The sequence below is a fragment of the Fusarium solani genome (genome assembly GCF_023522795.1).
Source record: "Fusarium solani strain SB1 chromosome Unknown bctg00000003_1, whole genome shotgun sequence".
NCBI classification, from domain to species: domain Eukaryota; kingdom Fungi; phylum Ascomycota; class Sordariomycetes; order Hypocreales; family Nectriaceae; genus Fusarium; species Fusarium solani.
In genome coordinates, this window is record NW_027072154.1 from 3,542,920 (window position 1) to 3,570,880 (window position 27,961).

A 27,961-nucleotide genomic window follows, 5' to 3' on the forward strand; every position below is an offset into this window, starting at 1 on the left:
ATTCAGAGGCGACAATTTGTCCGGCGCCTTTTTGAAGCTTCACCCGAAACCAACTCCCGCGCGTCGTTGAGAATCCATTGGGAGCTGGCCCGGCCCAGCATCACCTCCCAGCCATGTCCGCCGCTCTCCTACGATCACGAATCGCCGCCTCCGGCGCCCGGGCTCCCTCGGTGCGCGCCGCCCTGCCCCGGAAGCCCGTGGTCCAGCGCCGTTATGCCTCTACCGAAGCCGGTGACGGAGGAGACGTGCTCAAGGCCGTCCTCTACGGCACCGCTGCCGCCGCCGCCCTCTACGGCTCGTACCTATATGCCACAGATACCCGAGCGTTCTTCCACCGATGGGTCGTCCCCCCGGTGCTGCGCTGGGTGTATCCCGATGCTGAGGACGCCCACCATGCCGGTACCTCCTCGCTCAAGATGCTCTACGAGCTGAACCTCAACCCCCGCGAGCGCGACACGACACTCAATTCCCCCGAGCTCTCCGTCTCCGTGTTCGGCACCGACTTGCAGAACCCAATTGGCATCTCAGCCGGCCTCGACAAGGATGCCGAGATCCCTGATGCGTTGTTTGACCTGGGTGCCGGTATTGTCGAGGTTGGTGGCTGCACGCCCCTCCCCCAGGAAGGCAACCCTAAGCCCCGTGTCTTCCGTGTTCCCAAGCTCGACGGCATGGTTAACCGATACGGCCTGAACTCTCGTGGAGCGGACGACATGGCTATCCGACTGCGGGACCGACTTCGACGATACGCCCGATCCATTGGTGTCACCGAGAAGGATGTTCTGAACGGCGAGGCCAACGTTCCTCCCGGCAGCTTGCGAAAGGGTCGACTTCTGGCTGTTCAGATCGCCAAGAACAAGGAGACAGACGAGCGAGATGAGAGGGCTGTGGCTGACGACTACGTTTACTGCGTGCGAAGACTGGCCCGCTACGCCGATGTGTTGGTCGTCAACGTCAGCAGCCCCAACACCCCCGGTCTGCGCGATCTTCAGGCTACCGAGCCCCTTACACGACTCTTGAGTGCTGTCGTCGAGGAGGCTGCCAAGACTGACCGAAAGCAACGACCCAAGGTCATGGTCAAGGTCTCGCCTGATGAGGATGAGGATTCTCAGATGGAGGGCATCGTCCAGGCCGTTCACCGGAGCGGCGTCGACGGAGTCATTGTTGGCAACACCACCAAGCGAAGGACTGGAGTCATCCCCGAGGGTGTCAAGCTCACTGCCAAGGAGCAGACTGCTCTCATGGAGACAGGCGGCTACTCAGGCCCTGCCATGTACAGCCGAACTCTCGACCTTGTGGGGCGGTACCGCAAGATGCTGGACTCGCAGTCCTTCAAGGCTGCGGGCGGCGCCCAGAAGGTCATCTTTGCCACGGGAGGCATCACCAACGGCGAGCAGGCGCAAAAGATCCTCAACGCCGGTGCCAGCGTGGCCATGATCTACACGGGGATGACTTATGGTGGAGCGGGCACTGTGACGAGGATCAAGAAGGAGTTAAAAGAACGGGTGTAGAGAAACTAGACCAGCTATAGCAACATTTCACGTTTTCTTTGTTGAATCAAAATGGGACGATATGGACACTGTAAAGAAAATATGAGTCTATTTTTTATGGTTACCCATTTACTCGGCGACTCTGTTGTCTACTCGAGATGTTAGCAATACAACCAGGAGGAGTCACTCACCCTATCTTGGCCACTTGGCCGAAGCAGGCTGGAAGTGTAGTTGCCCTAGATAAGGAATCGGCATCTTTCTCAACCGCCAGAGGGGAAAACAAAGCCCAAAAGTATTGTACACAGGAGAGAGTTGTGCTCGATCTCCTCACTTCTCATCTTGGAGAGTGTCCCCGATGTTGGCGTGGAGTTCAGTGAGTCTCTCGCCCACACTCAGAGCCTCTGACAGAGCACTCTCCATGTTCTCCTCCGTCGGCTCCTTTCCAGCCTTCTTCAAAGCTTGGACAACCAGAGTAATGTGGTCCGCAATGGAGCCCACACTTTCATGGATGGCCTTGAGGTCGGCGCGGGCCGCTTGGAGGGCTCGCTCAGCCTCTTGGCGACGAATGACCTCCTCGTGGATGGTCAGCTCAGGCTGCTGGCTCAATTCACGAGTCGTCTGCGTTTGTTCGTCAAATCGACGGCCAAGTCGCTGACGGCGCCGTTCTTGAAGGTTGACCTGCGAGTTGTTAGTCGAGGCTCTCGACGATGAAGAAGGAGTAAAAATGAGTCCCGGAGAGCTACCAGTCTCGCGGGAGGGGATGCTGGGGGCTGTCCCCTCATCTTCAGAAGGAGGATAATTCGATCTGAGATAGTAGTTGTCTGGACGATCGTCTAGACGGATGGCGCCGACGGTGGGCACATCTTCCCCCTCGTCCTCCGAGTTACGTTCAGCACTGCGGTTGGGCTGGGTGCGACCAGGCGTGTCACGGCCAGTTACGACTCGAGACAGCCAATTGGTGATATTGGATGAAGACATGATCTTGGTTGAAAAGAAGTAATCTGCTGAGTGGGAAAGATGTGTCAATGTGAGCAAGATGATGTCGCCTTGCTAGGTTTGTGGAGAGAAGTGGTGAGGTGATGGAAAGTATCTGGGGTGATGGGAGTATTTATAGTCAAGGCAATTTTGGTTCAAGTAGGTACTTTCTGGCCCGTTCAATGTCCGGTTTTGGGGATGAACGAAATAATGGCATTGTTCAGGTTTTCGATCTTGTGTGTGTTTATCACGACGAGACCTTTGTTCTTTGAATGTGTTCTCAATGGAGAAAGGCAAGGATATAGAAGGGCATGAGATGGGTTGTACTGATATTAGAGATTGTTCTTGGTTTCCAGGTTTCGAAAAATGATAAATTCGAGACAGTTGTGTTGTGAGAAGTGTTTCTGCACTCGAGTTCATCTTAAAGTCCCTCGTTGTTCCACCCCTTGTTTTTCTCCATCCCCAGCTTGACCAAGATATCCACCGGCGAGCTCCTTCTCCTTTCCCATGAGCCCCTCGTCCATTTCTTCTGCCAGCCCCATCTCTCACATTGCCCTAGTCGTTTGCCGCCATCTTGAAGTCGTGACCCGTCTGCTGATCCTCAATCACATTGCTGGGCGAGGCTCCAGTCTTTTCTCTCCCTCCGGAGGCAACATGTATGCCAATTTCTTCACCTCCTTGTCAAGCTTTGTCAGATTATCGTTTAACTGACTGATGGTATCGGCGACGTGGCTAAGCTTGTTTTGTACCTCACGAATGGTCGTCGCTAAGGAGTTGAGGTTTTGTTGATAGAGGTTAGAAGGTGTCTCATTTGGTGGTGTCGCTTGCTGACGAGATATGATGGGGGCCATGTTGACGCAGACCTGGGCTCACACTGTTAGGCTTGGGTAGATGTTTTAGGTGTGGTGAGGAGGGAATACTGGTTTGGAGCTTGTATTGTGAGAGTGATCGGTACAGGAAGCAGGGCACAACTCGGGGATGCAGCTATGATTTATTTTTTGAATGGCATGGTAAAAGCCTGGCAAATCTGCCGTAAAGTTATTTATGTGCGTGATCTGGTAGCTGGCATATCTTCATCGGCCAATGATGCCCTGGCCAAACGATGCTCTTCGCTGCTAGAGCAACCGGACATGTGCATAAGGTGTCTTCTTTTGGATCCTGCATCCCTCACCGGGAGACAATACGCCCTGAGGTAGACTACTGGCGGAGAAGTCGAGCTAATGTACGTTGCCGCTCTTCAGCCCCTATTATCATGAAGGCGTGCCCAGCGATGGAGGCACATGCACACTCCCGAGATTAGGCACTGGCTGATATTTCTGCCATAGAAAACTATGAAGAGTTTCAGCAGTATGATGAGACTTTAAAGAGAGAGAGATTTCGCAACGATTGATGTATTCGTAGCTAGATATAGGATAAGCCCATCCCTGTCTCAGGAGGTAGGCTAAATAATCGTCCCGATTTCCCAGTTACTCATCCTGCCAGTATCCGGAGTTCGTGACATCACGTTCCTGCCATTAGGGGTGCCAATGATCCATAAATATAGGCCAAAACCCTAGTGTGTTGCTCTCGGGACCGGTGCGTAGCTGTAGTTGAGACTCATAGTTCCCGGAACCTGTTGGCGTGCCTATTCCCCGACATGGGCGAAGCAGCCTCCTTCATGATGGTATAGCTGCGAAAGATTCTGAGGGCCCAGTCGGCCTCGAGGCTGCACTGCTTGACGAGAAGATCAAGACGAGTGTGCTGTTCAGTCTGGTTGGCGGGGAGGTTCTCAATGATCTGGTACAGTTTGTTGAGGCGGACGAGCAGATCCTCAATGTGGCTGTCCAAAACAAAGAGGAAGCTGTCCAGGAGGGGGACATAAGCTTGGTTGATGGTAGCTTGGGAGGCCATTTTGATGTAGGTAGATGGACTTAAGTGGGTGAGTTGATGATGGGGATGTTGTGGGATGAAGAGAAGACAGTCGGCTGGGCTTGGTGTTGCTTGGCGAGGAATGTAAAGCTGAAGGATGGGATATCTCAGGAAACTCTCCAAAGCCTGTGTTATATACCAACGCTGGAGTGAATGTAATGCCAACGCTCCTTCACTGCAGCTCCCCGAAATTCCTACGTGGTGTTTGGGATATGTTGAGCGCCTTGGTCACTGCTTAGTCTCGGGTCGACGTAGCTCTTGTCACCAAACATCCATTATTTTCAATCGATTCACTTGGCATAATACACCTTTGTCGAGTTTTTGTAGGTCTCTGTCCGGATAGTTACAGGTGAAGAATTATGACAACTGGGCAAGTAGGGTCTATAGACCCTTTGAATAAGTTGGCAACAAGCTTCCGGTCACCAGTGAAACTAAGAATAGCTAGCAAGAGAAACTGTTTCATATCGTCAGGTTTACTTGTTTATCGCTTGCTATCTGTTTGATTGATCAGACACGACAAAACAAGGTTCATTCTCTCAAGATTCATGTTGAAGTCAGGCTCATGAAAGGACAATTGCCTCCAACGAGGCCACTTGCATTGAAGTTTGAAGCAATGTTACACCCATTACAAATATGTTTTAAATCCATCAACTTCTTATGCATTTACTATTCCTCATTGTTGGCGATAATGCAGCCATTCACGTGCCGCTCTCCGAAGACGGCAGGCTAGCGATACCCATGTTCGTTTGCCGGGAGCTTTTCTGGAGATGCTTAACTTGACAACAACATTCTTACATCACTCACCAAATCTGAACTGCAAATAAGCTCGAAATTCCTTTTCAACCATGGGGTGCGACTGCTGTCCGCGCCCTGACCCAGGCCCGGCGCCTGAGCCCGTCGTCACACAGGCTCCGGCTCAAGTCGAAGACAACGCCAGCTGCCAGGATTCTTGCTGCGATGACGGAGAATCCGAGACCAGCCAGGGGAATGCCGTCCCTCAAGAGGCGGATGATTGCTGCGCTTCCGGCAGCTGCGCGGATGAAAAACCCAACGACGACTCCGACACGCCGGATTGCTGCCGCGGCAAAATCTCCCCCTGCTGTGATGCATCTTGCCTTGACCGCATCGCCATGCGGGAGTGTGAGATGAGTGCTGCCGGTCTGACAAGCCAATCAAAGGGTGAGTGGCTTCCGTTTGAAGCAAGCAGCGGCAACAGCGTTTGCTAACCTCGCTGTCAGACGCCACTGGTCGTACCAGCAGCTCCGGTTGCAATGGAGCAACCGACGGCAAGGCATGCGGCCAGCATAGTCTCTCTGCTCTTGATCGCTACGGCGCAACTCTCCAGGCCCTCGGGTGTCTCTGCCGTGCTCTCATCGCCCTCGGTCAAGAGTCTTGCTGCGAGACCCGTGACCGCCCGTCGGTCGGGGCCAAGTCGTGCTCCAAGAAGTCGTCGACTCGCTCTCTCATCCGTACTTCGGTAGACTCCTGCTGCAGCACCGGCACTGTCACCAAGGACCAGGCTGCACAGAACCGCCTTCGCTTGCGAAAGAGCTCTGACAGCTGCAAGTCCGTCAAGAAGTCTCCTATGGGTGCTTGCGCTGGCTCCTGCTGTGCCAAAGACAAGCCAATCAAGAGCCCGCCTGTCAAGGATAGCTGCTCGAAGCCGTGTTGTTCAGGTGGCAAACCTTCGAAGGAGCCTCCTGCAAAGAGCAGTTGTGCCGATGCTTGCTGTTCCAAGGCCGAAGCCCCCATTGTCTCTTCAGCCAAGTCTGGTAGCACTCGCTCTGAGCCTGCAAAGGACAGCGTTGACAGGGACCCCAACACCAAGAAATGCCCCGGCTCTTGCTGCTCTAAGGACAAGCCGCCCAAAGCCCCATCTGTCAAGAGCAGTGCTGCATCATGCTGCTCCATTGAGAAGCCTGCCAAGCAGTCTTCCGCTAGCGATGGTTGCGCAGACCTTTGTTGCGCACAGCTCAAGCCCGATGAAGCCCCCATCGTGAAGAGGTCTAGCTGTGCCAAGTCTTGCTGCTCTGATGCCAAACCTGCCGTCAAGGCACCTGCTGGTGGATGTGCGAAAGGTTGTTGCGGCACGCCAAAGGCTGTCCCTGTCAAAGAGCCACCCAAGTCCGCCTGTGCTGATGCTTGTTGTAAGCCGCCAAGCAAAGCTACCGTCTCCTCGAAGGCTAGTTGTGCCGATTCTTGTTGCGAGATAAAGCAGCCTGACGGCCCCCGAGGCTCTTGCGAGGATGACTGTTGCACCTCTGGTCCGCCTGATGCTTCTCTGCAGATTGAAAAGGCCCCGATCAATGCCATCGATGTCGAGAATCAGGCAGCCGGGAAAGAACATGTTGTTCTTAGTATCTCTGGCATGACTTGTACTGGTTGCGAGACCAAGCTCAACCGGACTCTCGCAACTGTCCTCGCTGTCAAGGACCTCAAGACGAGCCTTGTTCTTTCTCGCGCCGAATTCAACCTTGACCTCCGTCTGGGCTCGGTCGAAGAAGTCATCAAACATCTGGAACGAACCACCGAGTTCAAGTGCGAGAGAGTCCAGAACAACGGCTCCAGCCTTGATCTCATCGTGCCTGGTGATGCCTCCAAGTTCATGAGCCAGACCTGGCCAGAAGGCGTGCTTGAGATGACTCCTGTGGACAAGGAAACTGTTCGAGTTGCATTTGATCCCAAGATCGTTGGAGCTCGAGACCTCGCCGAGAAGATTTGGGGCCCTCCTATTCAACTTGCCCCTCCCCATGGCGACCTTTCTCTCGAGGCTGGCAGTAAGCATGTTCGTCATGTTGGATACATGACACTTCTCTCTGCCATCTTGACGATTCCTGTTCTTGTCTTGGCCTGGGCTCCAATTCCAGAAAGAGAAGTAGCTTACTCCTCGGCTTCGCTGGCCTTGGCCACCATTGTCCAATTTGTCGTCGCAGGTCCTTTCTACCCCAAGGCGATCAAGGCTCTCGTTTTCTCGAGGGTCATCGAGATGGATCTGCTAATCGTTCTGAGCACTAGCGCCGCCTATATCTTCTCTGTGGTCTCCTTCGGCTACCTCATCGCCGGGAATCCACTGTCGACCGGCCAATTCTTTGAGACGAGCACTCTCCTTGTGACTCTGATTATGGTTGGCCGATGGGTTGCGGCTCTTGCTCGCCAGAGGGCTGTCGAGTCCATCTCAATCCGTTCGCTCCAGGCTTCCACAGCTATCCTCGTTGATGAAAAGACCAAGACGGAGCGTGAGATTGACGCTCGACTTCTCCAGCATGGTGATGTCTTCAAGGTCCTCCCAGACTCTAGAATTCCTACCGATGGAACAGTCATCACAGGTTCCTCGGAAGTCGACGAGTCGATGCTCACGGGCGAGTCCCGACCTGTTGAAAAGTACCCCAAGTCTGTGGTGATTGCTGGGTCTATCAATGGGTCTGGAGTAATGACTGTTCGTCTCAATCGCCTACCTAGCGACAATACCATTAACGCCATTGCCGCCATGGTTGACGAAGCTAAGCTTTCAAAGCCCAAGCTACAGGATTTGGCAGACCAGGTTGCCTCCTACTTTGTCCCTGTGGTGGTGACTTTGACAATAATCACCTTCGTCATCTGGGTTGCGATTGGTATTACTGTTCGTGGTCATAATGGCTCTGAGGCTACTATCCAGGCTATCACGTATGCCATCACCGTTCTCATTGTTTCCTGCCCCTGCGCAATCGGACTAGCAGTTCCGATGGTCATCGTGATTGCCAGCGGAGTCGCAGCTGAGAAAGGCATCATCTTCAAGTCTGCGGATGCTATCGAAGTCGCCCACAAGACGTCACATGTTGTGTTTGACAAGACGGGAACTTTGACTCAAGGAAAACTCTCTGTCGTTGTACAGGACTGCCTTGACGATGATGCCCTTGGGCCTCTCTTGGGTCTCATTGAGAACAGCCGACACCCCGTCTCAGTTGCTGTTACTGCTCACCTCAAGGGTATGGGTGTCAGGGCATGGACTGTGCCTGAGCCCAAGAGTCTGACTGGGAAGGGCGTTGAAACAACTTTGAAGGGACAGAAACTCCGGGCTGGAAATTCTCGCTGGTTGGAACTGTCGAACCATGACCTTGTTCTGCCGATGCTAGCTCAGGGCTATACCGTCTTTTGCTTTACCATTGACAACGAGTTGAAGGCGGTCTACGGCCTTGAAGATGAACTCCGGTCTGACGCTGCGTCCACTGTCGACACCTTGCAGAAGCGTGGTATCTCGGTCCATTTGGTCTCTGGCGATGACGATGGAGCTGTCCAGGCTCTGGCAGCCAAACTGGGTATTTCTGGTGACCATGTTCGCTCTCGAAGCTCGCCCGCCGACAAGAAGGACTATATCCAAACTCTTCTGGGTGACGAGGCTGATCGAAAGAAGCCTGTTGTTGTTTTCTGCGGCGATGGTACAAACGACGCTGTTGCTCTGACCCAAGCCACCATTGGCGTGCACATGAACGAGGGTACTGATGTTGCGCAGTCTGCTGCTGATGTTGTTCTCATGCGTCCATCTCTGGCTGGGATCCTGACCATGATGAATGCCAGCCGAAAGTCGGTCAACCGCATCAAGTTCAACTTCTTGTGGAGCTTCGTGTACAACACCTTTGCAGTCCTTTTGGCTGCTGGGGCGTTTGTCAACGCGAGGATTCCACCCGAGTTTGCTGGTCTTGGCGAGTTGGTGAGCGTTCTGCCAGTCATTGCGGCTGCGGTGCTCCTGCGCTGGTCGAAGATCTAGAGGGAGATGACTGTTGATGCCTATGGCTCACGTTCCGTCAACTCTCCTTTAACTCCGACCGGAACCGCCATGGCTACAGATGGGGGTATAACTCGCCATCACTTTTGAAGTTGAACCAGTACTACGCTTCTGTCATTACCGGCTGCTGCTGCTTTTTCCATCACCAGAGAAGGCCTCTCCGGACGCCTATACTCAACCAGTACCCTTCTCATGTCCTGCACCACGGGGCATCCTTTTCAACGACTACGACTCCTTTGGCGGTGAAGTGGCGGAGGGAGATGAGCACTGTTCAGGGGGCTTACGGGGTCTGTCTGCCCTTTGCCTCGTTCTCGTCCCTAGGGGCGTATTTACCGAGTGTCTAGATATTCATGATAGTTTAGTCTGCGACAGTGTTATCCGACCTGGACTCGTTCTTTCAATACTACATACGCCTACAAACTATTTGACGTGTCTCAATCTCCAACTGCGTGTCAACCTATGACTGGCAGTATAGAAAGATCAGACAGCTACGAGATGCATCGACGTGATTCCACACTATACTACTTCTCATGAGGCCAGATGCAGCAGCCGTTGTCTTATGCTGGCATGGTCGCCACGTAGGCTCGCCACGTCGAACAGTACCAATATGTTTCATCAAGAAACCGGTTCTTAAAAAAGACCAGGATGAGCATAATCGAACCCGGAAGATACGACCTCAGTGGGCTGGTGTTTTAGGGGGTCGGTTGGCGTTTGACAATCTGCAGGTGTGCGTCAACGCTGCTTGTACGAACAAGTCGGCTTACTAAAAAACTTCCTCTGTAACTACTCACGGTAGGTAAACATGCTGGGGGTTTTGAAATTGAGAATCGTCTCACGAGGTAGATCGCTTCGTGTTTGAGCTGAATGATATTTGAATGTTGGCGTTATTTGGCATCGAAACTGAAAGGATAGGGAGCTATTCTGCACAATCAGCCACTGCTGAACACCATTTACACGCTTGAAACGGTTATTAGTTACTTTTCGCTAAATTGATTTACTACTTGGTACAACAAACAAAGTGCTCCTGTGCCTTCTCTGTACCGTGACTATTATGATTGTTTCCCACCGTCTGTGACCAACGCCGTATGATACCCGTAATGATAAAAACAACCGCTAATATAACAAAGAACAAGACTTGAGACCAAAGGACAACTCAAAGAAACTCGGCCAGCCACACCCAGCAGCAGACGATAGGTACCATAGCGAGTACTATCCACCACACCTCTATCGTCAGCTTCACTTGCAACCAGCGAGGTAACCTCCTGCTGAATGCTGAGCGATGTGAGCATGTTCTTGTCCCGTATACGAGACAACCAAGGCCTGGCCGAGATTCACATTCAATGTGCTCTCGCCGGCGTTGCATAAGCAGACTATGATGGCAATTAGCTATGTTCAGAAGCTGTTCGTAGAGTGCGAACTTACGGGACACTGCCGCGGCAGAAACGAAGATCACTACCCAGATCACATCTCCTATCGTTGGGGCACTCGAGGTGTAGACTCCGCCTCTCCACGAGCCATTCCACCTTGAGGTTGACGCCCGTGTCGACGAGGCTGTAGAAGTGGGCGTTGGTGTGTTTCAGGGAGAGGGCATCCGGGTAGATGAGCATGCGAGATATAGCGAGGTGGATCTCGGTTGGAAGAGTCATAAAGGTAACCTTTGGCGATTCTTTGTCCGCGGCGTCTGGCTTGATGGCTCCGGAGCCATGTCCGGCGCCGGGCCCGGGGGTGGTGGGGCGGCGCATGCGGAGGACGTTGGACATTGCGGAGACGGAGGTATTGACTTTCTTGAGAGGGTAAGTTTTGGAGATATTTCGATACCTAGCGATTGGACTTGAAGGGATCCCGGGAAAGCTTTGTACTTGGCTGCTGCCTTGGAGGGCGAGTCTAGGACTCGGATAGTGTATGCCCCCGGCCGTTTAAGAACGGGCCAGCGTGGTCGGTCGGTCGCAGGCAGCCAAGCCACTCCTGTAGCGCAGTGCAGTGCACGAGGTTCTAGCGGGTTTCAGGAGAGCGCAGCGAGGGGATAGGCGCTGGACCACAAGGCTGCCATGCTCGTATTTACAGCGGCAAGGCGTCTTGGGCTAGTTTTCTGGTCAAGGCGAACTTGGGGCGGCAGCAGCTATTTCTGGTGGTTCGAGGCTGAAAACAGGGATGGGTAAGGCATGTTCCGTCACTTATTCAAAAGAAACACACAAAAGTCTCAGAGTCTAATTTCGACGTGACCGTTTTCGTTGTTCAAGGCACCCAATACCTGAGGTAGCTAGTGATGAAAACGTCGAGGTCCTACTATTTTGGGATTGGATTGCTCCTGCAGCTGGTGCCTGGATTCCTGTGTACCTGCCTGTCCTACGACACCCTCTCCACGTGACTCCGTGGTTCTCTCGCGCGTCATTCCCCAATTTACCTAGACACGCCAGACTCTTTGCTCTTCCATGATTCATCATCGCATGCCCTGGCCAAGGCTATCATGACGCCAGACAGCGATGACGAGTTTGGCTATGATTTCTCCGTTGAGGAAGAGGAGTTGCTGCTCCAGCTCACTTCGCACCAGGACGCCCCCGCTCCTCCACAGCCGCAGCAGGCGAGCATAACGGTGATAGATGCTCCAGATGGCAGACTTCGCGGTCAGGCTGTTGCCCAAGAGGCCAGGAATCGCCCAGCGCTTGGTCATGGCGATATCCAGGCCTCAAGGGAAGCCTCCTATGCTCGGCCAAGCCTCCCTACGCCACCGCCGTTGTCATCAACGGCCATTCTCGAGCAAGAGGTTTTCTACCCGGATCGTACGTGGTGACCTCGCCATGGGACTTCGTCACACTAACTGACCCAAGCGACTAGTCACCAAAGCGTTGTCCAACCTAGAGTCCAGGTCAGCTGACTCAACCGTCACAGCGGGACCACAGGTTGACTCCGTCGAGGATGATCCCTTTGACGACGGCCGTTCACCTTTACAGCGGTTTCGCTCGTATCCCAAGAAGCCTCTCACAGTCAGCGATCTCACTTCAGGTGCTTGGTGTGAGTTACAGTATTGGTACACCCTCACCCGGTTACCAGGCGGCCGGAGGACAAGGACGGCAGCAATGAAGCAAGGGTCCAAGGTCCACCAAAAACTGGAAGATGAGGTCCATACCACAGTCCAGATCGATATCATGACCAAGGAAGACGCATTTGGACTTCGACTCTGGAATTTGGTTCAAGGCCTGAGAACCCTGCGAGACACCGGGCTTACCCGGGAACTTGAAGTTTGGGGCATGGTTGATGACAACCTTGTGAATGGTATCATTGACAGCGTCAGCTATGAGAATCCCAATCCCGAATTCGAAGAGGAGCTGTCCAGTCAGGAGTCGCAGAGCAATTACCAACAGACGACATTAACGGATTACTTCCCACCCAAAAATGGCGAGAATCATGGCGGTCCAAAAGTCTATCTCGCAGACGTCAAAACCCGGGGCTCATACGCTCCCCCATCTAACGCACTCATCAGACCTGCCAAGATTCAGTTGTTACTATACCATCGATTTTTGTCCGACATGGCGGCTGGCAGGCTCAACTTCCTCAAGGTCTTCCGGCGATACGGCCTCGACCCCGACGACACTTTCTCAGACACCTTCATCGCTCAGGTCGGCAGCCTCCACGATGAGATATTCGTGGACGCTTCGGAGGCGGAGGTTTCGGCCGCAGAGGATCACCGTTCATCGAGCTACCGGAGCTCATCATCAGCTGGTCCCGATTTACTACAGTATCGGACCCTACGGGAGCTCATACCACTCGTCGAGCACGAGATGGATCTCACATTTCCACACGGCGAACATACCCTCGGCCACATGCTCCGCGTCCAATACGTCCATCGTAGTGATGGTCAAGAGATTGACGTCCACGATTTCCCCGTTTCTAGACAAGCATTGGACGCATTCCTCGCCAACTACATGGCCTGGTGGCGAGGCGAGCGAAGGGCCAAGGGTGTTGATATAGAGGAGGCCTTCAAGTGTAGAACATGCGAGTTTGCCTCTGACTGCTCATGGCGTCAGGCCATGGACGATGAAAGGTTGCAGAGAGCGAGGACGCAGCAGAAGGTGCGAGCTATGCGGCGGAAGAATAGTGCTTATGCATGAGCTGAATATTTCTGGATATGTTACGAGTTATGAAGGACAACGAATATACACGGCCTTTCCCTTGCTTACTTAGGCTTTGAACTATTCTCATGAGTAGGTTTTAACTAACAACCACCCTCTGCTGGCTGAAATGTGGTCAAATTATCTGCTATCTTTCTATCATGTGAGATTCCATTAACCCAGAACAGCCATCCTCTATACCAAACGCCCCTTTATCAAGAAACGAGATCATTACCAATAACACCATGATACTCGAAGCACTCTAGTTCCAGGTTCAATGCCTCTTGTGTCGGTGCGTACGGGTCATGCCAAAGCCCCATCCGTCTATTAACTCAGTCAGCAAAGTTCGAAAAGTGAGAGACCGCAAACACTTACATTGAGCCGCGACATGAATATCGATATCCAGCTCGTCAGCCCAGTGCCACACAAGGTTGGGGTCCTTGAGGAACCCACGGCCAACCAGCACGGCGTCGACTGAGCCATCGCTCAAATAGCCCTGGGCCTGCTTCCCGGAAGTGATGCTGCCCACGGCAGTCACCTGGATCCCTGTTCCCTCAACGGCCTTCTTCACGGCCGCAGCCCAGGGGACCTGATATCCAGGGCCGGCGGTGATCTTCTGTCGGCTGTCCAGACCGCCGCCCGAGATGTCGAGCAGATCTACACCCTCGCCCGCCAAGATTCTGCCTAGCTTTCCAGCTTCCTCGATATGCCACTGTGGCAAAGAGGGGTCAAAGTCAAGGTAGTCCGTGCCAGGCATGCGGACTAGCAGAGGGAAGTCTGCAGGGACGATATTGCGAGTAAGTTGGACGATTTCAATGAGAAGACGGGTTCGGTTCTCGAAAGAGCCGCCGTATTCATCTGTTCGCTGGTTGGAGGCTGGCGAGAGGAAAGAGTTGAGAAGGTAGCCGTGAGCGGCGTGAATCTCGATGGCCTATAGTTGTTAGTACTGATTGGCAAGGAATAAGAGCTTAAGACTCACGTCGAAGCCAACCACGAGTGCTCTCTTGACGCCGGCAACCCAGTCCCGCTTGAACTTGGCAATGTCCTCTGTGGTCATCTCCTTGGGGACCAAAGTCTCTGGACTGAAAGGAATGGCACTCGGTGCGACAACTTCGTCTGGCCAGCCGTCGGCCTAGAGCAGGTTAGCATGTGTCCTCTGCAAGTTCAATTGTCTTGTTTATCCCACCTCCTTGACGGCCACGGCCTTGCGATCAAGCCAAGGCACGACTGTGCTCGCCTTTCTTCCAGCATGTCCCATCTGGATAGCGATCTTGCTGCTTTGGCTGTGCACAAACTCGACAACCTCCTTCAACGGCCCCATCTGTCCATCTTCCCAGATGCCTGCATCCTGAGGGCTGATACGGCCCTCGGGTGAGACAGAGTGGACTTCAGTAATGATGAGTGAAGCACCACGAGCTGCGAAACTGCCGAGGTGCTGCTTGTGCCAGGGCGTCATGTAGCCATCCTTGGCGGAGTACCTAAGCGAAGTTTAGTATAGCTCTCGAGTTGATGTCGAAGATTACGCACTGGCACATAGGAGACACAATGATGCGGTTGCGGAGAGTGAGGCTTCGAAGTTTGAGAGGTGAGAAGAGACTGCCTTCTGGCTGGGGATCCCATGGTGTTCCCGCGGGAGGATCCTGGATGGGGGTATAGAAAGAGACCTGAAGCTGTAAGTGTTCTGGGTCGTCTTATCGTTGTGATCCTCATGTACGTACATTCTTGGCTCCGGTGTTGACAATGACCTTGCGATGGCCGTTGGGTATTTCAGTTGTCGACATGGTGAAAGCGAAAGTTGGTCGTGGGTTCTAAGTGAGAAAGGGTACGAGGTCTTTGTTCGAGACTTGTGTGCTGAGTAGAATTGTAGACTGGTCTGAGAATGTCGAATGTGGACGAAGAGGCAGATATACTTATACCCAGATCCATGGTGGGTTATCACACAATGGCACAGGGAGAATTATGCTTGTTGTAGCCGTGCAAGCCATTCCGATTTCCTCCAGACGCAACGTTTAGCCTGGGCGGTTAGACGGCACGACAATTGGCGTTTGCCATGTTCCGGCTTCCGGGGCTGTGACATGTTTTCCGCTCATGGCGTTGATGCTTAGATAGCAAAGTACCAGCGAGAACCAGATCCGAAGAGCGAAAATAGAGACCGAAACGCGAAATAACACCCCTGTCGACATGTCTTGACGATATCATCGCGAAGGCCGAAAAGCATGCGGGAATAACGGGTCCTCCTGTTGAGTGTACAGGGTATCTGATTGGGATACTGCCTTCGGTGGTTCGGCAAGCCACCCATTCAACCCTTCAGCTTCGCATGAGTCGGCATCAAGCCCTGGCTTTGGAAGCAGGTGGCTTGCCTGACAAAGAATGCATGGAACGTTCCAAGCGAGTTGCGAGAAGCCTAAGAGAAGGATAATGTGGTGCCAGGTCAGGTCGGCCGATCTTGCATGGCCGTAAATGGAGCCAACTACGTCACTTGGCTTTGAGTTGCAAATTGCTGACATGTGCTGTTTTTGAAGCACCTCAAGTGCCGCTCCATCCATCTTGGCAGAATGTCTTGTCCAGCTGAGAAGGATACTTGATGTTCGCTCAGAACCATAACCTAAACAATGCCATCATCTCAAGTTGGCCCAGGTTACGCATTCGCGGATCCTCGTCGTCTGGATCTACGCCTTGGTCTTCGCCTTGGTCTTCATTTTGATCATTCTCAGACCCGAATTTGGTATGCTTTCCCTGGTTGATCTCGCCACATTCTTCCAAATGCTCCTCAAATGAGGTCGCTGTAAATCTCCGTCGGTGGTGAAAAGGCATCTTTTCCAGGTCCTCACACCCGATGCAGTGGAAGCCTTGTTCCGTCAATTGTTTCGACTTGTTGAACCACGGCGCCGGAACGATGGCCAAAAAGCGGTGCGGATTGTTCACTCTTTCATCGCATCGAGAGAGGAAGACTTCAGGAGGCTCAACGAAAGGCTTGGGATCTTCCTCAGAGAATGCCGCCTCGTATCGCCTTCGAGAATATTCGTTTATCCTTTCCATCTCCTTCTCTATGACAGTTTCGGTCATGACATCGGATGACCCGTGAATTTCGAGACCGGCATTGAGGGCGCTTTCAGAGTCAACAAATACACACTCGACACTGGCGACACGGGCTGGTGAGTATACGCCGGGCATCACTTTCATGTGAGGCAGCGTGTCGACGACCTCGCTGCTGATCCAATACTTGCGACATGCGAGGCTTGGCGGCACAGGAAAGTAGCGCTTCCTTTCAGAGAAGCAGACAAAGCACACTCGCTTGCAGGTGAGTAGGTAAAGATAGCCGCCGAAATCACCACAGCCGTCGCATTTTTCGGTACAGAGCTTCTCGTGCAATTGCTTGCAGGTGATAATCTTGGCTGTATCGATGCACAGAGCGCCGCGGACTGCATCCCAAGCATGGGTGATGAGAGTGTTGTACTCGGAATGGGAGTAGAGCAGCTCGGCAGCTCGTCTATTGGTTCGCCGGAGGGCATGGAGAGAGGCGAGGTCAAGTTGAGAAATGATGATGTGAAACAGTTCTGGGGGGAGACGGTCTAAGAAAGGAAACGGCGCCGTAGATGGCTGGGGAAGAAAGTCCCAGTCCGATGGAAGGGGAGGCAAGTTGTCGCTGAGGGTAAAGTCCAATGGACGAGATGGGAGCTGCAAGAGGTGGGGAGAAGGCTCTGGAGTCAATTGCTGGTTCTCCATGCTGGAAGAAGCTGGCTATCGCAAAGAAACGTCTCGTTGATCAATGAATATCGTACAATTAATCGGTTCGATTAAACTCGATGAAATGCTGGTTTGGTGTCTGATTTGGGTTTGTGAAAGAAGCAGTCTCACTTTCGAGGCTGAACATTCCAGAGTGGAAGCCTCAGGTACCAAACTCTCCTCGGGTCAGACAACAACCACCCAATTAACCCATGTCTCAAGCGCCTCAAGTCCCTGCCTAAAACACCACCATCCGCCACCGCTCACGACGGGAGTCACTGTCAAATGCAACGATTCAGAGACGACGCTTCTGATGACAGCCATGACGAAGAGGATATTCCCCTGCATCACAAGCGCGCCTTTGGTGCAGGGTTGAAGCGCAAGCGGGTTGAGTTTGTCCCCGCGCAAGATCCAGACGCTGGTGTCACAACAACCGTGACGCCTGCGAAAGCGACAGATACGTCCATCGGAGATTTATACGCCAGTATCGTATTGAAGCCTGAGCCCGATACCAAGGAGTCTACCCAGGAGACAGCTGAAATATGCCCTGTCTGCGAGCTCCCCGTCAACTCTACGTCCCAGCCTCATGAAGCATCCATGGCTCACCAGGTCTCACTAAAACACTCCCATCCACCCTCAGCTCTTGACCGGTCCCGCATGGGACTGCGGGCTCTCAAGTCACAAGGATGGGATCCGGATGCCCGGCAAGGTCTCGGCCGCGATGGCGAAGGCATGCGGTACCCGATCAAGGTGGTGGCTAAGGAGGATACTCTGGGAGTCGGCGCAACCGTGCCAGAGCATATTCAGAAGAAAGAGAAGGAAGAGAAACCAAAACCGCTAAATCGCAAGGAGATGCGGCAACTAGCAGCAAAGGAACGACAACGGAATGAACGACTACAAGGGGAGATTTACGGGAGGGTCGATGTTGAGAGGTACCTGAGGGGAGACGGAAGTGACAGATGATAAGGCCAAGCTGGATGCAAACCAACATCATGAGGTGCGGAAGAACCTATCGTGTGTCGCGGGACTGCCAAAATGCCTTGGCTGAAGGTGCCGATAGGTATGAACTATCCGTGAACTGGTGGAGGCTGCGTAACGCGGCTGAGGACCTGCATCTAGTCCGGTAGGACTCACCGCTACCTAGGGATGCAAGCAAACTTAAGTCTATGAGATGTGAGTCGCCACTGTCCTGGATTGAGATGGATACCTAGGTATTGATTCATACCCATAGGCAGTGCCATAAAATGTCCTATCAACAACACCTGGGCTAACAAACAAGATTATACATGGTGGTGGCCCATACGCACTCGCTCACTACAGACGTCAGAGGTACCTACTAGTATCTTTCGGCACATCTGTTTAAAGAAATGGATATCAACCCGAAACAGTTGTTCTGAGACGGAACATCAAGCTGACACGGGCCCTGAATTATTCATGCATGTAGATAGCGGATACAAATCAAACAGATTGTTTGCCAACCTTGGCTCACTCTACAGTCTCGAACGAAGTCCAAATATGCTAACCCAAGCTTTTGGTGATGACCTCATCGGCTGCAGCGGCGCCGTCACACACCGCTCCGCAGCCAAACAGCTCACCCCAGCGTCAGTCCTTGGGGGCAGGCTTCAGCGGGCCTCGGGCTGTCCTACAGCGGACTCACTCTCACAGCGACCATCACCAGCCAACCAACTGGGGTGCGCTAAGGGCAGAGCCTCCAGGACCAAGGCCGGGATCCACTTCATGCGCAGGTGCCATCCATGGGCCTTGGGCGCGGGCTTGAATGAAACCCCGCCATACTCCTGAGTTGAGACCCAAACTTGGGATCTTTGACACTTAATCATAGACGACTTGGCTCGGCTTCACCTTTGGCTCTGACGCTGTCGCGCTTCTCCTTGGTCTTGGTTTCAAGTCTGACATCCTAGGATCTCTTCAACCTCCTCCTTTTCTTGTCGCGACTCCCATTCCGACCATTCCAGCTTCCGCCCAGCATCCTCCCTCTGTACCCAACGACGTGACGGGGCAGCCCGCCTACAGCATTCACCATGGGGCTGTCCGTCATTCAAGAGCAGCACGACGGTACGTTTGATTGACTCTAAGCCATGGCCATAGGTCATTCTGTTGACGCGCATCGCCAGCCATTCTGGAGCAGATTAAACAGATCACCCGAGGAGACGTAAGCTATAACATCCCTCCGCCAAGCTTATCAAGTTCAACAGTTAACACTCCGCCTTCCAGTGGAAATGCCTAATCGTCGACGAGAACTCCAAGAAGATTATTTACAATGTCGTTAAGGAAGATGACATTCTCAACAACAACATCGCCAGTCCGTCCATCTATCCAAATGCCCCCCGGCCGCTGTCAGCGAGGCTTCTTGGCTGACCTTACTCTTCCGTCTAGCTATCGAGCTCATCGAGAGTCGTCGCGAACCAAACCCTGAGATGGATGCCATCTACATCCTCTCCCCGAGCCTTTCGCCGTCGATTGCCTTCTTGCCGACTATGAAATGCGACGCTATCGCAGCTCCTACCTCGTCTGGACTGGGCTGCTCGACCCCTCACTGCGACGCAAGATTGACGATTTCCCTGGGGCTCGCCAGCTTCGCGCCGGTTTTCAAACTCTTTTTATCGACTTTGTTCCTCGAGAGTCTCATCTGGTCACCTTCCGAGACCCCTGGAGCTTCCCTATGCTCTACCACCCGTCATGCAACGCACTGGTTCCCCAGCATATGAAGAGCCTAGCACAAAAGGTAGGCCGACAGTGTGCGCCAACCCAAATTCTGATCATTAATCTAGAAAACAGATCGCCGGTCTTTGTATTACTCTCGGAGAATACCCCAAGGTTCGATACTACAAGCCCACGGGTGCGCTTCACGAAGCGAGCGTCCTCTGCACACACTTGGCTCGATTCGTGCAAGAAGAGTTGGATGGCTATGCGCAATGGGATACCAACTTCCCGCCTCCCTCGCAACGACCGCAAGCGACGCTGATGATCACGGACCGATCGATGGATTTGATGGCACCACTTGTACACGAGTTCACCTACCAAGCCATGGCACACGACCTACTACCTATCAAGGACGGCGACAAGGTCACCTACCGCACCACCATCAACGAGGGAACTCCCGAAGCAGAAGAGAAGGACATGGAGCTTGCAGAAAAGGACAAGATCTGGGTGGATAACCGACACAGGCACATGAAGGATACCATTTCCAAGCTGATGGACGATTTCCAAAAGTTCCTCGCGCAGAACCCACACTTCACCAACGAGAACGCCGACACGACCAACCTGAACACGATTCGCGACATGTTGGCAGGCCTACCACAGTTCCAGGAGATGAAGGAGGCTTATTCACTGCACCTCACCATGGCGCAAGAATGCATGAACATATTCCAGAAGCACAAGCTGATGGACATTTCCAACGTAGAGCAGACTCTAGCAACCGGGCTAGACGAGGACTCCCGGAGGCCCAAGAACGTGCTCGACTCCGTAGTTCGACTGTTGGACGATGAGGCCGTGTCGCTACCGGATCGATTTCGACTCATCGTCATGTTCATTCTCTACCGGGACGGCGTTATCAAGGAGGATATCAAGAGACTTATCGCCCATTCGGGCCTCCAACAGACAGAATGCCAAGTCATAGAGAACTTTGCGCAGCTTGGCGGACTCATGACACATGAGCTCAAGGACGTGCGCCAGCCTCCTCCGCCCCTATTCCCCATCGACACCAAGGCGACCCAGCTGAGCGAGGAGTACGGTCTGGCTCGCTTCGAGCCGGCTCTGAAGCACATGCTGGATGCTCTCGCAAGAGGCGTGCTAGAACAGACACATTTCCCATATGTGAAACCTCCGTTGGACCCTAATGAGGACCTTCTGATAGCACAGGGAGGATCCCTACGCGCCGGTCGGCCAAACTGGGCAGCAGCAGGACGCCGTCCGCCGGAGAACCGACAGAGAATCATCGTCTTCATGGCTGGAGGTGCGACTTACAGTGAGAGCCGTGCATGCTACGAAGTTGGTGCCGAGAAGAGCCGCGATATTATCCTGGCAACCTCGCACATGCTCTCACCTCAACTCTTTGTCCGACAAGTTGGCGACTTGAGCCGAGACAAGCGACAGCTCGACCTACCTCTGGAACGGCCCAAGAGACATGCGCCAGCACACCTGTATGAGCGTCCGGCACCTCCTCGTCCTCCACCTCAACAACAGCCACCTCCACAGCAGCCTGGCGGACCAGCACGCCGGCCAATTCCCGGTGGTCTCCCTGCCCAGCCTCGCCCTGGGAACGCACCCCCTACGGCAGCCATGGGCAACATGTCGCTGAATCCACACGGCGGCAGCAACGGTGCCCCGCGACCGAGCTCGCACCACAGCAGCAGCGGATATCAAGAGGATGGTGGCAAATACCACAAAGAGAAGAAGCGGAGAAATTTCCTGGGTATAAAGAAGTAGGGCTCTTCCAGCGGGAGTGTTTCTTCCGCGGCTGCAGTGTCGCCGCTGGCTCGGCGGTCTGATACGATCGGGACCGAAGATTCAACAGAGGAGCTCACGACGCCTGGTCGGAGGAAAGGTGGCAGGAGCTCTTCAAGTACAGGCCGGGAAGAAAAGTGCCCTGCGTGAGGTGAGGGACCATCTACTATATCTTGGTGAATATGAAGAGGTTGTTGTGTTGGGTAGCGATCGATGAGAGCAGGTAAACTATAGTTGGTGTTGTACCCTTTTTGGTTCTTTGCAGTCCTCGACGGAGCGCGGCGTTTCTTCTTCCTCTCTTCGTTGTCTGCGTTTTGCCTTTTAGTCCCACGACGAATCAACATGCCTTACTTGCTTGCTCTAAGTGGGTGGTAAAGTGTACATAAAAGGGCTAGCCTGTGTATATACAAGTTTTCCGTGTGATGAGTTTGTTGTTGGTGTTGGTGTTGAAAGCTATCTCTTTTTCCAACGCTTCTTCGCTCCCCTGGCCTGAATAACGACATGTCTCGCTTCATAGCAGAGATATTCTCACAAGGCACACACATTACATGACGAAAAGAAACATCAAGTTGCCCATCAATCAATCCATTTGAACCCACTACCTAACAAACAACCGAATTTTTGCCTCCATGCCTATTCCCTGTTGTCCCCTTCCCCATCGCCTTGCTTCCAAAAAAAGATAAAAAAAGAATAATAAAATAAAAAAGGGACAAGTTTGTTTCACAAAACAAGTACTATCTGCAGGAGGCGTTGAACGTTGGTCCGCCACTGCTTTCCAAGCTCTCAGGTTGTTGATATGGTTGCGGTTTTTCCTCTTTTTTCTTTTCTCCGGTTGATAGTCACACAGTAGTGTAAGAAAAAGCATTTCGCTAGTCGGGAAGCGAGACGCTTTTTGCTCCAATGTGGTTTGAGACAGGCTGTTGATAGATTTCATACATGTGCGTTGCACTTGGAGGGGGGAAACTCCCCTCGTCGTGGCTGATGGGGGGGTTTGGTTGAAGCATGGCAGTTCGGGAGAGTAGCTTTAAGGTCTGCCAAAGGTGGCGCCGCGGCCGGGGTTACCAGCAGGAGGCATACCCCGGCCCTCGAAGGGACCGCCGGGGAAGTCGGGTCCAGGAGGTCCGTTAAAGCCACCAAGGCCTGGGGGAAGGAAGCCGTGAGGTGGGCCGGCGAAGAAGCCGGGCGGAGGCGGAGGCATGTTACGAGGGGGCATACCGCCCATGGCCTCGGGAGGAGGCGGCATCGCGCCGGGAGGGAAGTTTGGTGGGAACATGTGAGGCATGGGCATGTTGCGGTTGGGGCCAGGGCCACCAGGGCCACCAGCCAAGCCTGGAGGAGGGATCATAGGGCCTCGCTGCTGAGGAGGAGGCATCTGGCCGCCGCCTGGCATCCAACTGGGTGGCATCTGGTCCAGGCCTGGGGGCGGAGGTGGGCGTTGCAAGATCTGGGTCGGTTGGTTGGGTCGACCATCGGCGTCAGGGGGGTTGTGGAAGCGTTCTTCCATGGGGAAGCCGGGCGGCGGCTGATGGCGCATACGCTGCGGACCGCGGTCATCCCTAGGGAAGTCGGGCTCCCGGTCGTTGAGCTGAGGGAGCATCTGTCCAGGCTTTTGCGGCTGGGGTCCCATGCGCATCATAAGTTCATTGCGCTGCATGTCTTGCGGCGCTCTCATGAGGTTCATCAAGAACTCGGCATTGTTGTTGTTACGGGCGGCGTCAGGGCGGCCAGATCCCTGGCTAGGGGCGCGCTGGCGTTGACCTACGAGGTCCTGGAGGAGCTGATCGGGACGAGCAGACTGCGGTTGCGGTCGGGGAGCGAGAATCTCCTGAACATGTTGGGGCGGAGGTCGGCCCATGGGCGGGCCGTCCATTCGGCGATCACCTCCGTATTGCTGGAAAGGCGACCCAGGCGAGGCCATGGGGTTCGGTCTACCAGCATTGGGCGGCGTGCCTTGAGGGGCAGCGAAAGGTGAAGGACCGGGGGGTGTGGCGCTCATTGTCTGCTTCTGCAGCTTCGCAAGGAGTTGCTGGAAAGCCTGTCGCTCATCCTCGGGTCCAGGGGCTGGGCCAGCGGCAGTAGGCAGAGGCAGAGGCAGCGGCAGCGGCAGCGGAATGCCGCCATTAATAGGTGGTCCAGTCATGGGAGTGGGAGGCTCAGTCTTTCCTCTAGGTTCCTCCTGAGGCTGGGAAAAGAACGAAGTGAACCTCGAAGACTTTCCAGTGGGCTTGGGCTTGCTGGCGGCGACGGGCTCCTTGGCCTCGTTAGCGACTGGCGTGTCGAGACCAGCATTGGACGCAAAGGCCATGAAGAACTTGTCGGGACCAGATTCCACAGCTGGAGCAGATTGCACTGGAGGCTTTTCAGCCTCGATAACAGCTTCAGCCGCCTCGACAGCTGCAGGCTTGGGGGAGCGGCGGGAATGCCAGCCTTGGCCTTCTTCATCTCCTCCATCCATTTCTGGAAGTCCTGCTGCGTGTGAGCTTCGGGATGCTCCTCAAGAGGTTCATCAAGCCATTCGGGTTCGCGCTCGACTCGCTGGTCTCGATCACGTCCCCAACGTCTCTCATGCGTGCGGTTGTTGGAGCGATCATCCGCAACTTCAGCGGAAGTATCACGATCTCTCCAGCTCTTTGCGCGGTCTATGCGCTCCCGCTTATCAGGGGTCGATGTTTCATTCGTGTTGGTACTAGGCTCGTTCTTGTACCACGACTCAGACTTGTTTCGATTCGGTCCGTTTCGAGATCGGTCATTGTCGTCGCCATCTTTGTCTCGGGAGAACGAGTCAAAGTTTCGCGCCGGGCGATCTCGAGTAGCTTCGCGGTCATCGCGGTCTCTGGGCTGGCGCCCGCCGTCACGGAAGTTGCCTCCCATACGTCCATGGAAGCGCTCAGCGCCTTCGTGGCCAAAACTCTTGCGAGGCTTCACCGTACTCCAACCGTCAGATTCACCCTCAGTTCCATCACGGCGACGGAAGCCATTGCTGTTGCGACCTTCGCGGAACCGATCGTTTTCTAAATCGCCATTGCGACTTCGGAAGTTGCCGAAACGGGCTGGAGCATCAGAGTCTTTCGCGGTCTTATCATTTTCGGTGGATTTATTGCCTCGGGCTGAAGCAAAGGCCATTCGAGGGGGGGCAAAAACGAGATCTTCAAGGTCTAAGCAATTGCGCATCGGTCAGCACATGTCAAGCATGGGGTTCAATCCAGGGGGAACCGACTGGCACTGTTCCGTGAAACATGTCTCTCAGCACCGGGACGGCGGTTGGTCTGGTCAAGGAGAGGGTTGTCATTTGATCGAGGTCGATCGCCGGTCGTCTTGTTCTGGGTACGGTTTGGTTCAAGTGGGGGTCTGAGGCACGAGGTCAGGAGATTGATATCAGCAGCTGAAAATACTTGGTACTTACCCCATCCAATCCTCGGCAGGAGGGAGGTTTGGAGGTTTTATGCATAGCGGTGAATCCCGCAAGAACAACAGTGTTTCAGCTGTGTATCGAACAGCCATGATGGTATGGAATCTGGAGATGCGATGCGCATCCGAGAGGAGACGGTCGCACAGGAGAAGAGAGAAGTGGTTCCCAGGAGAATTCAGGCGCACACCAAGGGTATTATAGGAGCTTTGGGTCTTATGGGAAGAGCGGCGGGTTCGCGTTCAGGGTGACAGGCGAGTTATAGCCTTCAAGGCTGATTCTCGACAGGTGTGACGAGGAAACGTGGCGAGGCGGAGATGCGGTAACGGAGGCGATAGCAGCGGCGGTGGGTGGAGAGCAGGTCGATCGATCAGTGGTAGGTCAGTCGGTGAGTCGGCGAGGAAGCGTGAATGTATTATCGTCAAAGGATCTCGGGCGATAGCGTTGAGCGACAAGGCGAGAGTTAAGCGTGACAGATATTGGATGAGATGGCGGAGGAGGGTGACGTCCTAAGGTGGTGGTGCTGGCTGGACAAGGCGAGCCAAATGTGGAGCCAACAGCTGGGCTGGGCTCTGCTGGCTTTCTCGAACCAAGCCTCAGAGGGCCAAGGGCTTGCGGCAAGAGGACAGGGGTGTGCTACAGGGAGGTCGCTTCGCTGTTGGTGGTTGTGGTAGTCGTTGTCGTCGCAGGTGGAAATACTAAGATACTGTGTAACGATAAACAGGATGGCAATAGAGGGGGAATGTAGAAGTCGAGAGATGTTTTTTGGTGGCTTGACGTGGTTGCGAGGAGGAGGTGGAGGCGGGCGGTCGCAGTGCCAGTGGGAGAGGGAGGCGAGAGGGCCCAAGGGCTGGTGTCCTAGCGCTCTAGCGTCGTAGTGACAGTTGTACAAGTTCAAAAAGGGCGTTTGGCGAATAATGAAAATGGGTCGTCTTTTTTGGAAGAAGAGCGAATGATGAGCTGGTAAATCTGGTTCCGGGTGATGGTTGTTGGACGAACGTTTTTGGGGCGGAGGGTTTGGGTTTGGAGACGGATTGTGATCCCGTGGTGAGAGGTGGTAGTTGTGGAGGGACGGAAGGAGAGAGAGACGACAGATACCTTGCTCACGACCCAAAGCTTCGTACCATGGCAGGTACCTCTGCGGACGCTGCACGCACTCAAAGCACGCTGTGAATGCCTGAACGCGTCCGTACTAGGGGTGGTCTCAGTGGCAAGTTGTTCCCTGGAGCTCGCCCGCGCCCACGCGACGTTGCCCAGCTACCTGTGTGGGTACACGCGATACTCTGCCCATTGAGGTACCCAGACAAGCTGCCCGGCTTTGGCACCGGCTCCGGACTCGGCTTTCTTTGACGGGCTAGCAGAGGGCATTCGGAGCCTCGAGTTGACGGAGCTATCGCTTTGTCGATGGGAGCGGGTATTTGGCCCACATTCCTGGATTATCCTGGCGTAAGAACTGAATAAATCTCTCAAGGGGCTCTATGAGGATTCCATTTTGCGATCCCTTTCTCTTCCTCAAACTGATATTCAATACAATGATAAGATCCAAAATAGCTAATGAAGATTGCCGAGATAGTTGCTTGATGGCATCCAATGTCAAATAGCCAACTCCCCCCTTGGCAATTGTTGATCTGATCAAACTGAAAACAGTTTGAGCAATACTCCAACAATCTCGAAAACTGACACATCGCCCAAAATAAAGGCAAGAGCAAGACAAGCCAGAATCAAAGCCTCATCTTCATTCAAATTCAAGTTTCATTTCAGCATCTATATCATCTACTTCTGCAGAGCCGCCCCAACAGCCACAACCTCCTCGTCCAGCGGCAGGATGTGCGGCAGCGGGCCGACAGGGGTAATGGCAAAGGGGTTGATCTGGGTGTGGCTCCTCGTGTAGTGCCACTTGATGTGCTCAAACTGTGTCGTCTCCTTGAACGCTGGGACGTTCCAGTAGAGGTTGCGCATCCACTGGTGCAGCGCCGGGTACCCGGAGCGGATGTCGCGGATGTTGCACTTGAAGTGCTGCACGTAGACAGGGTCGAAGCGGATGATGGTGACGAACCTGAAGAGTGTCAGTATGTACAACGAGTTGAGAGAAAGAACGAAAACTTACAGTCTGATGTCGGCTTCGGTGATGTTGGCTCCAAAGTAGTATGGGCCTTCCTGCGATGCGAGATGCTTCTCGGCGCGGTCCAGCGCCTCAAAGAGCGCCACCACGTTGCGCTCGTACGCCTCGCTCGTCGTGGCAAAGCCAGACTTGTACACGCCGTTGTTGATGAGGTCGTACGTCCACTCGTGCGTCTCCTCAATCTGCTTCTGCAGGTTCTCAGGGTACAGCTGGATGGCCTTGTGCTCTTCGTCCAGGAGGTCATCAAACTGTCTATGTGTCAGCCATAGAGTCAGGTTGTGATAACAAGCAACTTACCTCAGTGCCAAACATGCGCAGAATCTCACTGCTCTCGTTGCTCACAATCCTCTTGGTCTTCTTGTCGTACAGCACCGGCACAGTGAATCGTCCCTGATAATCCTTCTCACTCTCAAAGTACACCTCCTTCAGGTGCGTGAAAGCCTCGTGGCCCTCAATCGGGTCAGGCACGACATTCTCTCCAGGAACATCACCATCCTCCTTAGTCACAAATCGCCAGCCGCCCTGTCCAAGGTGCCAGTGCACCACAGAGAAGGAGACGATGTCCTGAAGACCCTTGAGGCGTCGGGCGATGAGGGTGCGGCACGCCCATGGGCATGCGTAGCTCACGTAGAGGTGGTAGCGGCCCTTCTCGGGGGGATACTGGGCGCCGGGCTCTCGAGAGATCCAGTCGCGGAATGAACTGACTTGACGCTTAAACTCTCCAGACTTGTCGCCGGGCTTCACCCAGTCGGTGACCTTGAAGTCGGTGCTTGCCTATAGGTCTGTTAGCAAATCGTAAACAGGAACAAATACGAGCATCAACTGACCATTCTGATCTGATTCGAAAACTGGATGTTGAAGTTGGGTGTTGTTGTCGGCGATGGCTTCACCGAATTCGCAAGATGTGTCAAAGATCTCACAGACTGCTTCTTCTGCTTCAAGAGTAAATTCTGGTTCCAAGCTCCAAATGCTCGAATCCTCACTGCTTGCATCGACATTTCA

At 53.8% G+C, this 27,961-nt stretch overlaps 11 protein-coding genes across 11 annotated transcripts; 4 read left to right on the forward strand and 7 right to left on the reverse strand.

Annotated features, from left to right (window-relative positions):
* Positions 1 to 113: 113 nt before the first annotated feature.
* Positions 114 to 1,508, forward strand: MRS44_006679 (uncharacterized protein; the record flags this gene model as incomplete). Its single annotated transcript, XM_046274549.2, has 1 exon — positions 114 to 1,508. One exon carries the CDS (start codon positions 114 to 116, stop codon positions 1,506 to 1,508), a length of 1,395 nt encoding a protein of 464 aa, XP_046139706.1.
* A 306-nt stretch (positions 1,509 to 1,814) lies between these two features.
* Positions 1,815 to 2,465, reverse strand: MRS44_006680 (uncharacterized protein; the record flags this gene model as incomplete). Its single annotated transcript, XM_046279278.2, has 1 exon — positions 1,815 to 2,465. The coding sequence occupies one exon, from the start codon at positions 2,463 to 2,465 to the stop codon at positions 1,815 to 1,817; it is 651 nt and encodes a 216-aa protein (XP_046139705.1).
* A 1,593-nt stretch (positions 2,466 to 4,058) lies between these two features.
* Positions 4,059 to 4,352, reverse strand: MRS44_006681 (uncharacterized protein; the record flags this gene model as incomplete). The annotated part of the gene is made up of 1 exon (XM_046281863.2): positions 4,059 to 4,352. One exon carries the CDS (start codon positions 4,350 to 4,352, stop codon positions 4,059 to 4,061), a length of 294 nt encoding a protein of 97 aa, XP_046139704.2.
* An 863-nt stretch (positions 4,353 to 5,215) lies between these two features.
* On the forward strand, positions 5,216 to 9,114 carry MRS44_006682 (uncharacterized protein; the record flags this gene model as incomplete). Its single annotated transcript, XM_065621850.1, has 2 exons — positions 5,216 to 5,549; positions 5,609 to 9,114. The coding sequence occupies 2 exons, from the start codon at positions 5,216 to 5,218 to the stop codon at positions 9,112 to 9,114; spliced, it is 3,840 nt and encodes a 1,279-aa protein (XP_065477922.1).
* A 1,254-nt stretch (positions 9,115 to 10,368) lies between these two features.
* On the reverse strand, positions 10,369 to 10,892 carry MRS44_006683 (uncharacterized protein; the record flags this gene model as incomplete). The annotated part of the gene is made up of 2 exons (XM_065621851.1): positions 10,369 to 10,502; positions 10,562 to 10,892. The coding sequence occupies 2 exons, from the start codon at positions 10,890 to 10,892 to the stop codon at positions 10,369 to 10,371; spliced, it is 465 nt and encodes a 154-aa protein (XP_065477923.1).
* Positions 10,893 to 11,599: 707 nt separating this feature from the next.
* On the forward strand, positions 11,600 to 13,241 carry MRS44_006684 (uncharacterized protein; the record flags this gene model as incomplete). Its single annotated transcript, XM_046274548.2, has 2 exons — positions 11,600 to 11,912; positions 11,968 to 13,241. 2 exons carry the CDS (start codon positions 11,600 to 11,602, stop codon positions 13,239 to 13,241), a joined length of 1,587 nt encoding a protein of 528 aa, XP_046139701.2.
* Positions 13,242 to 13,515: 274 nt separating this feature from the next.
* Positions 13,516 to 15,022, reverse strand: MRS44_006685 (uncharacterized protein; the record flags this gene model as incomplete). Its single annotated transcript, XM_046270203.2, has 6 exons — positions 13,516 to 13,565; positions 13,617 to 14,172; positions 14,221 to 14,373; positions 14,428 to 14,719; positions 14,769 to 14,905; positions 14,960 to 15,022. The coding sequence occupies 6 exons, from the start codon at positions 15,020 to 15,022 to the stop codon at positions 13,516 to 13,518; spliced, it is 1,251 nt and encodes a 416-aa protein (XP_046139700.2).
* An 811-nt stretch (positions 15,023 to 15,833) lies between these two features.
* MRS44_006686 (uncharacterized protein) lies at positions 15,834 to 16,967 on the reverse strand (the record flags this gene model as incomplete). The annotated part of the gene is made up of 1 exon (XM_046270201.2): positions 15,834 to 16,967. The coding sequence occupies one exon, from the start codon at positions 16,965 to 16,967 to the stop codon at positions 15,834 to 15,836; it is 1,134 nt and encodes a 377-aa protein (XP_046139699.2).
* A 285-nt stretch (positions 16,968 to 17,252) lies between these two features.
* MRS44_006687 (uncharacterized protein) lies at positions 17,253 to 21,413 on the forward strand (the record flags this gene model as incomplete). Its single annotated transcript, XM_065621852.1, has 6 exons — positions 17,253 to 17,899; positions 18,434 to 18,568; positions 18,616 to 18,658; positions 18,808 to 19,040; positions 19,485 to 19,710; positions 19,764 to 21,413. The coding sequence occupies 6 exons, from the start codon at positions 17,253 to 17,255 to the stop codon at positions 21,411 to 21,413; spliced, it is 2,934 nt and encodes a 977-aa protein (XP_065477924.1).
* Positions 21,414 to 22,455: 1,042 nt separating this feature from the next.
* On the reverse strand, positions 22,456 to 24,932 carry MRS44_006688 (uncharacterized protein; the record flags this gene model as incomplete). The annotated part of the gene is made up of 4 exons (XM_065621853.1): positions 22,456 to 23,897; positions 23,981 to 24,586; positions 24,649 to 24,779; positions 24,835 to 24,932. 4 exons carry the CDS (start codon positions 24,930 to 24,932, stop codon positions 22,456 to 22,458), a joined length of 2,277 nt encoding a protein of 758 aa, XP_065477925.1.
* A 1,678-nt stretch (positions 24,933 to 26,610) lies between these two features.
* On the reverse strand, positions 26,611 to 27,957 carry MRS44_006689 (uncharacterized protein; the record flags this gene model as incomplete). Its single annotated transcript, XM_046270439.2, has 4 exons — positions 26,611 to 26,893; positions 26,945 to 27,207; positions 27,257 to 27,733; positions 27,787 to 27,957. The coding sequence occupies 4 exons, from the start codon at positions 27,955 to 27,957 to the stop codon at positions 26,611 to 26,613; spliced, it is 1,194 nt and encodes a 397-aa protein (XP_046139695.2).
* Positions 27,958 to 27,961: the final 4 nt, after the last annotated feature.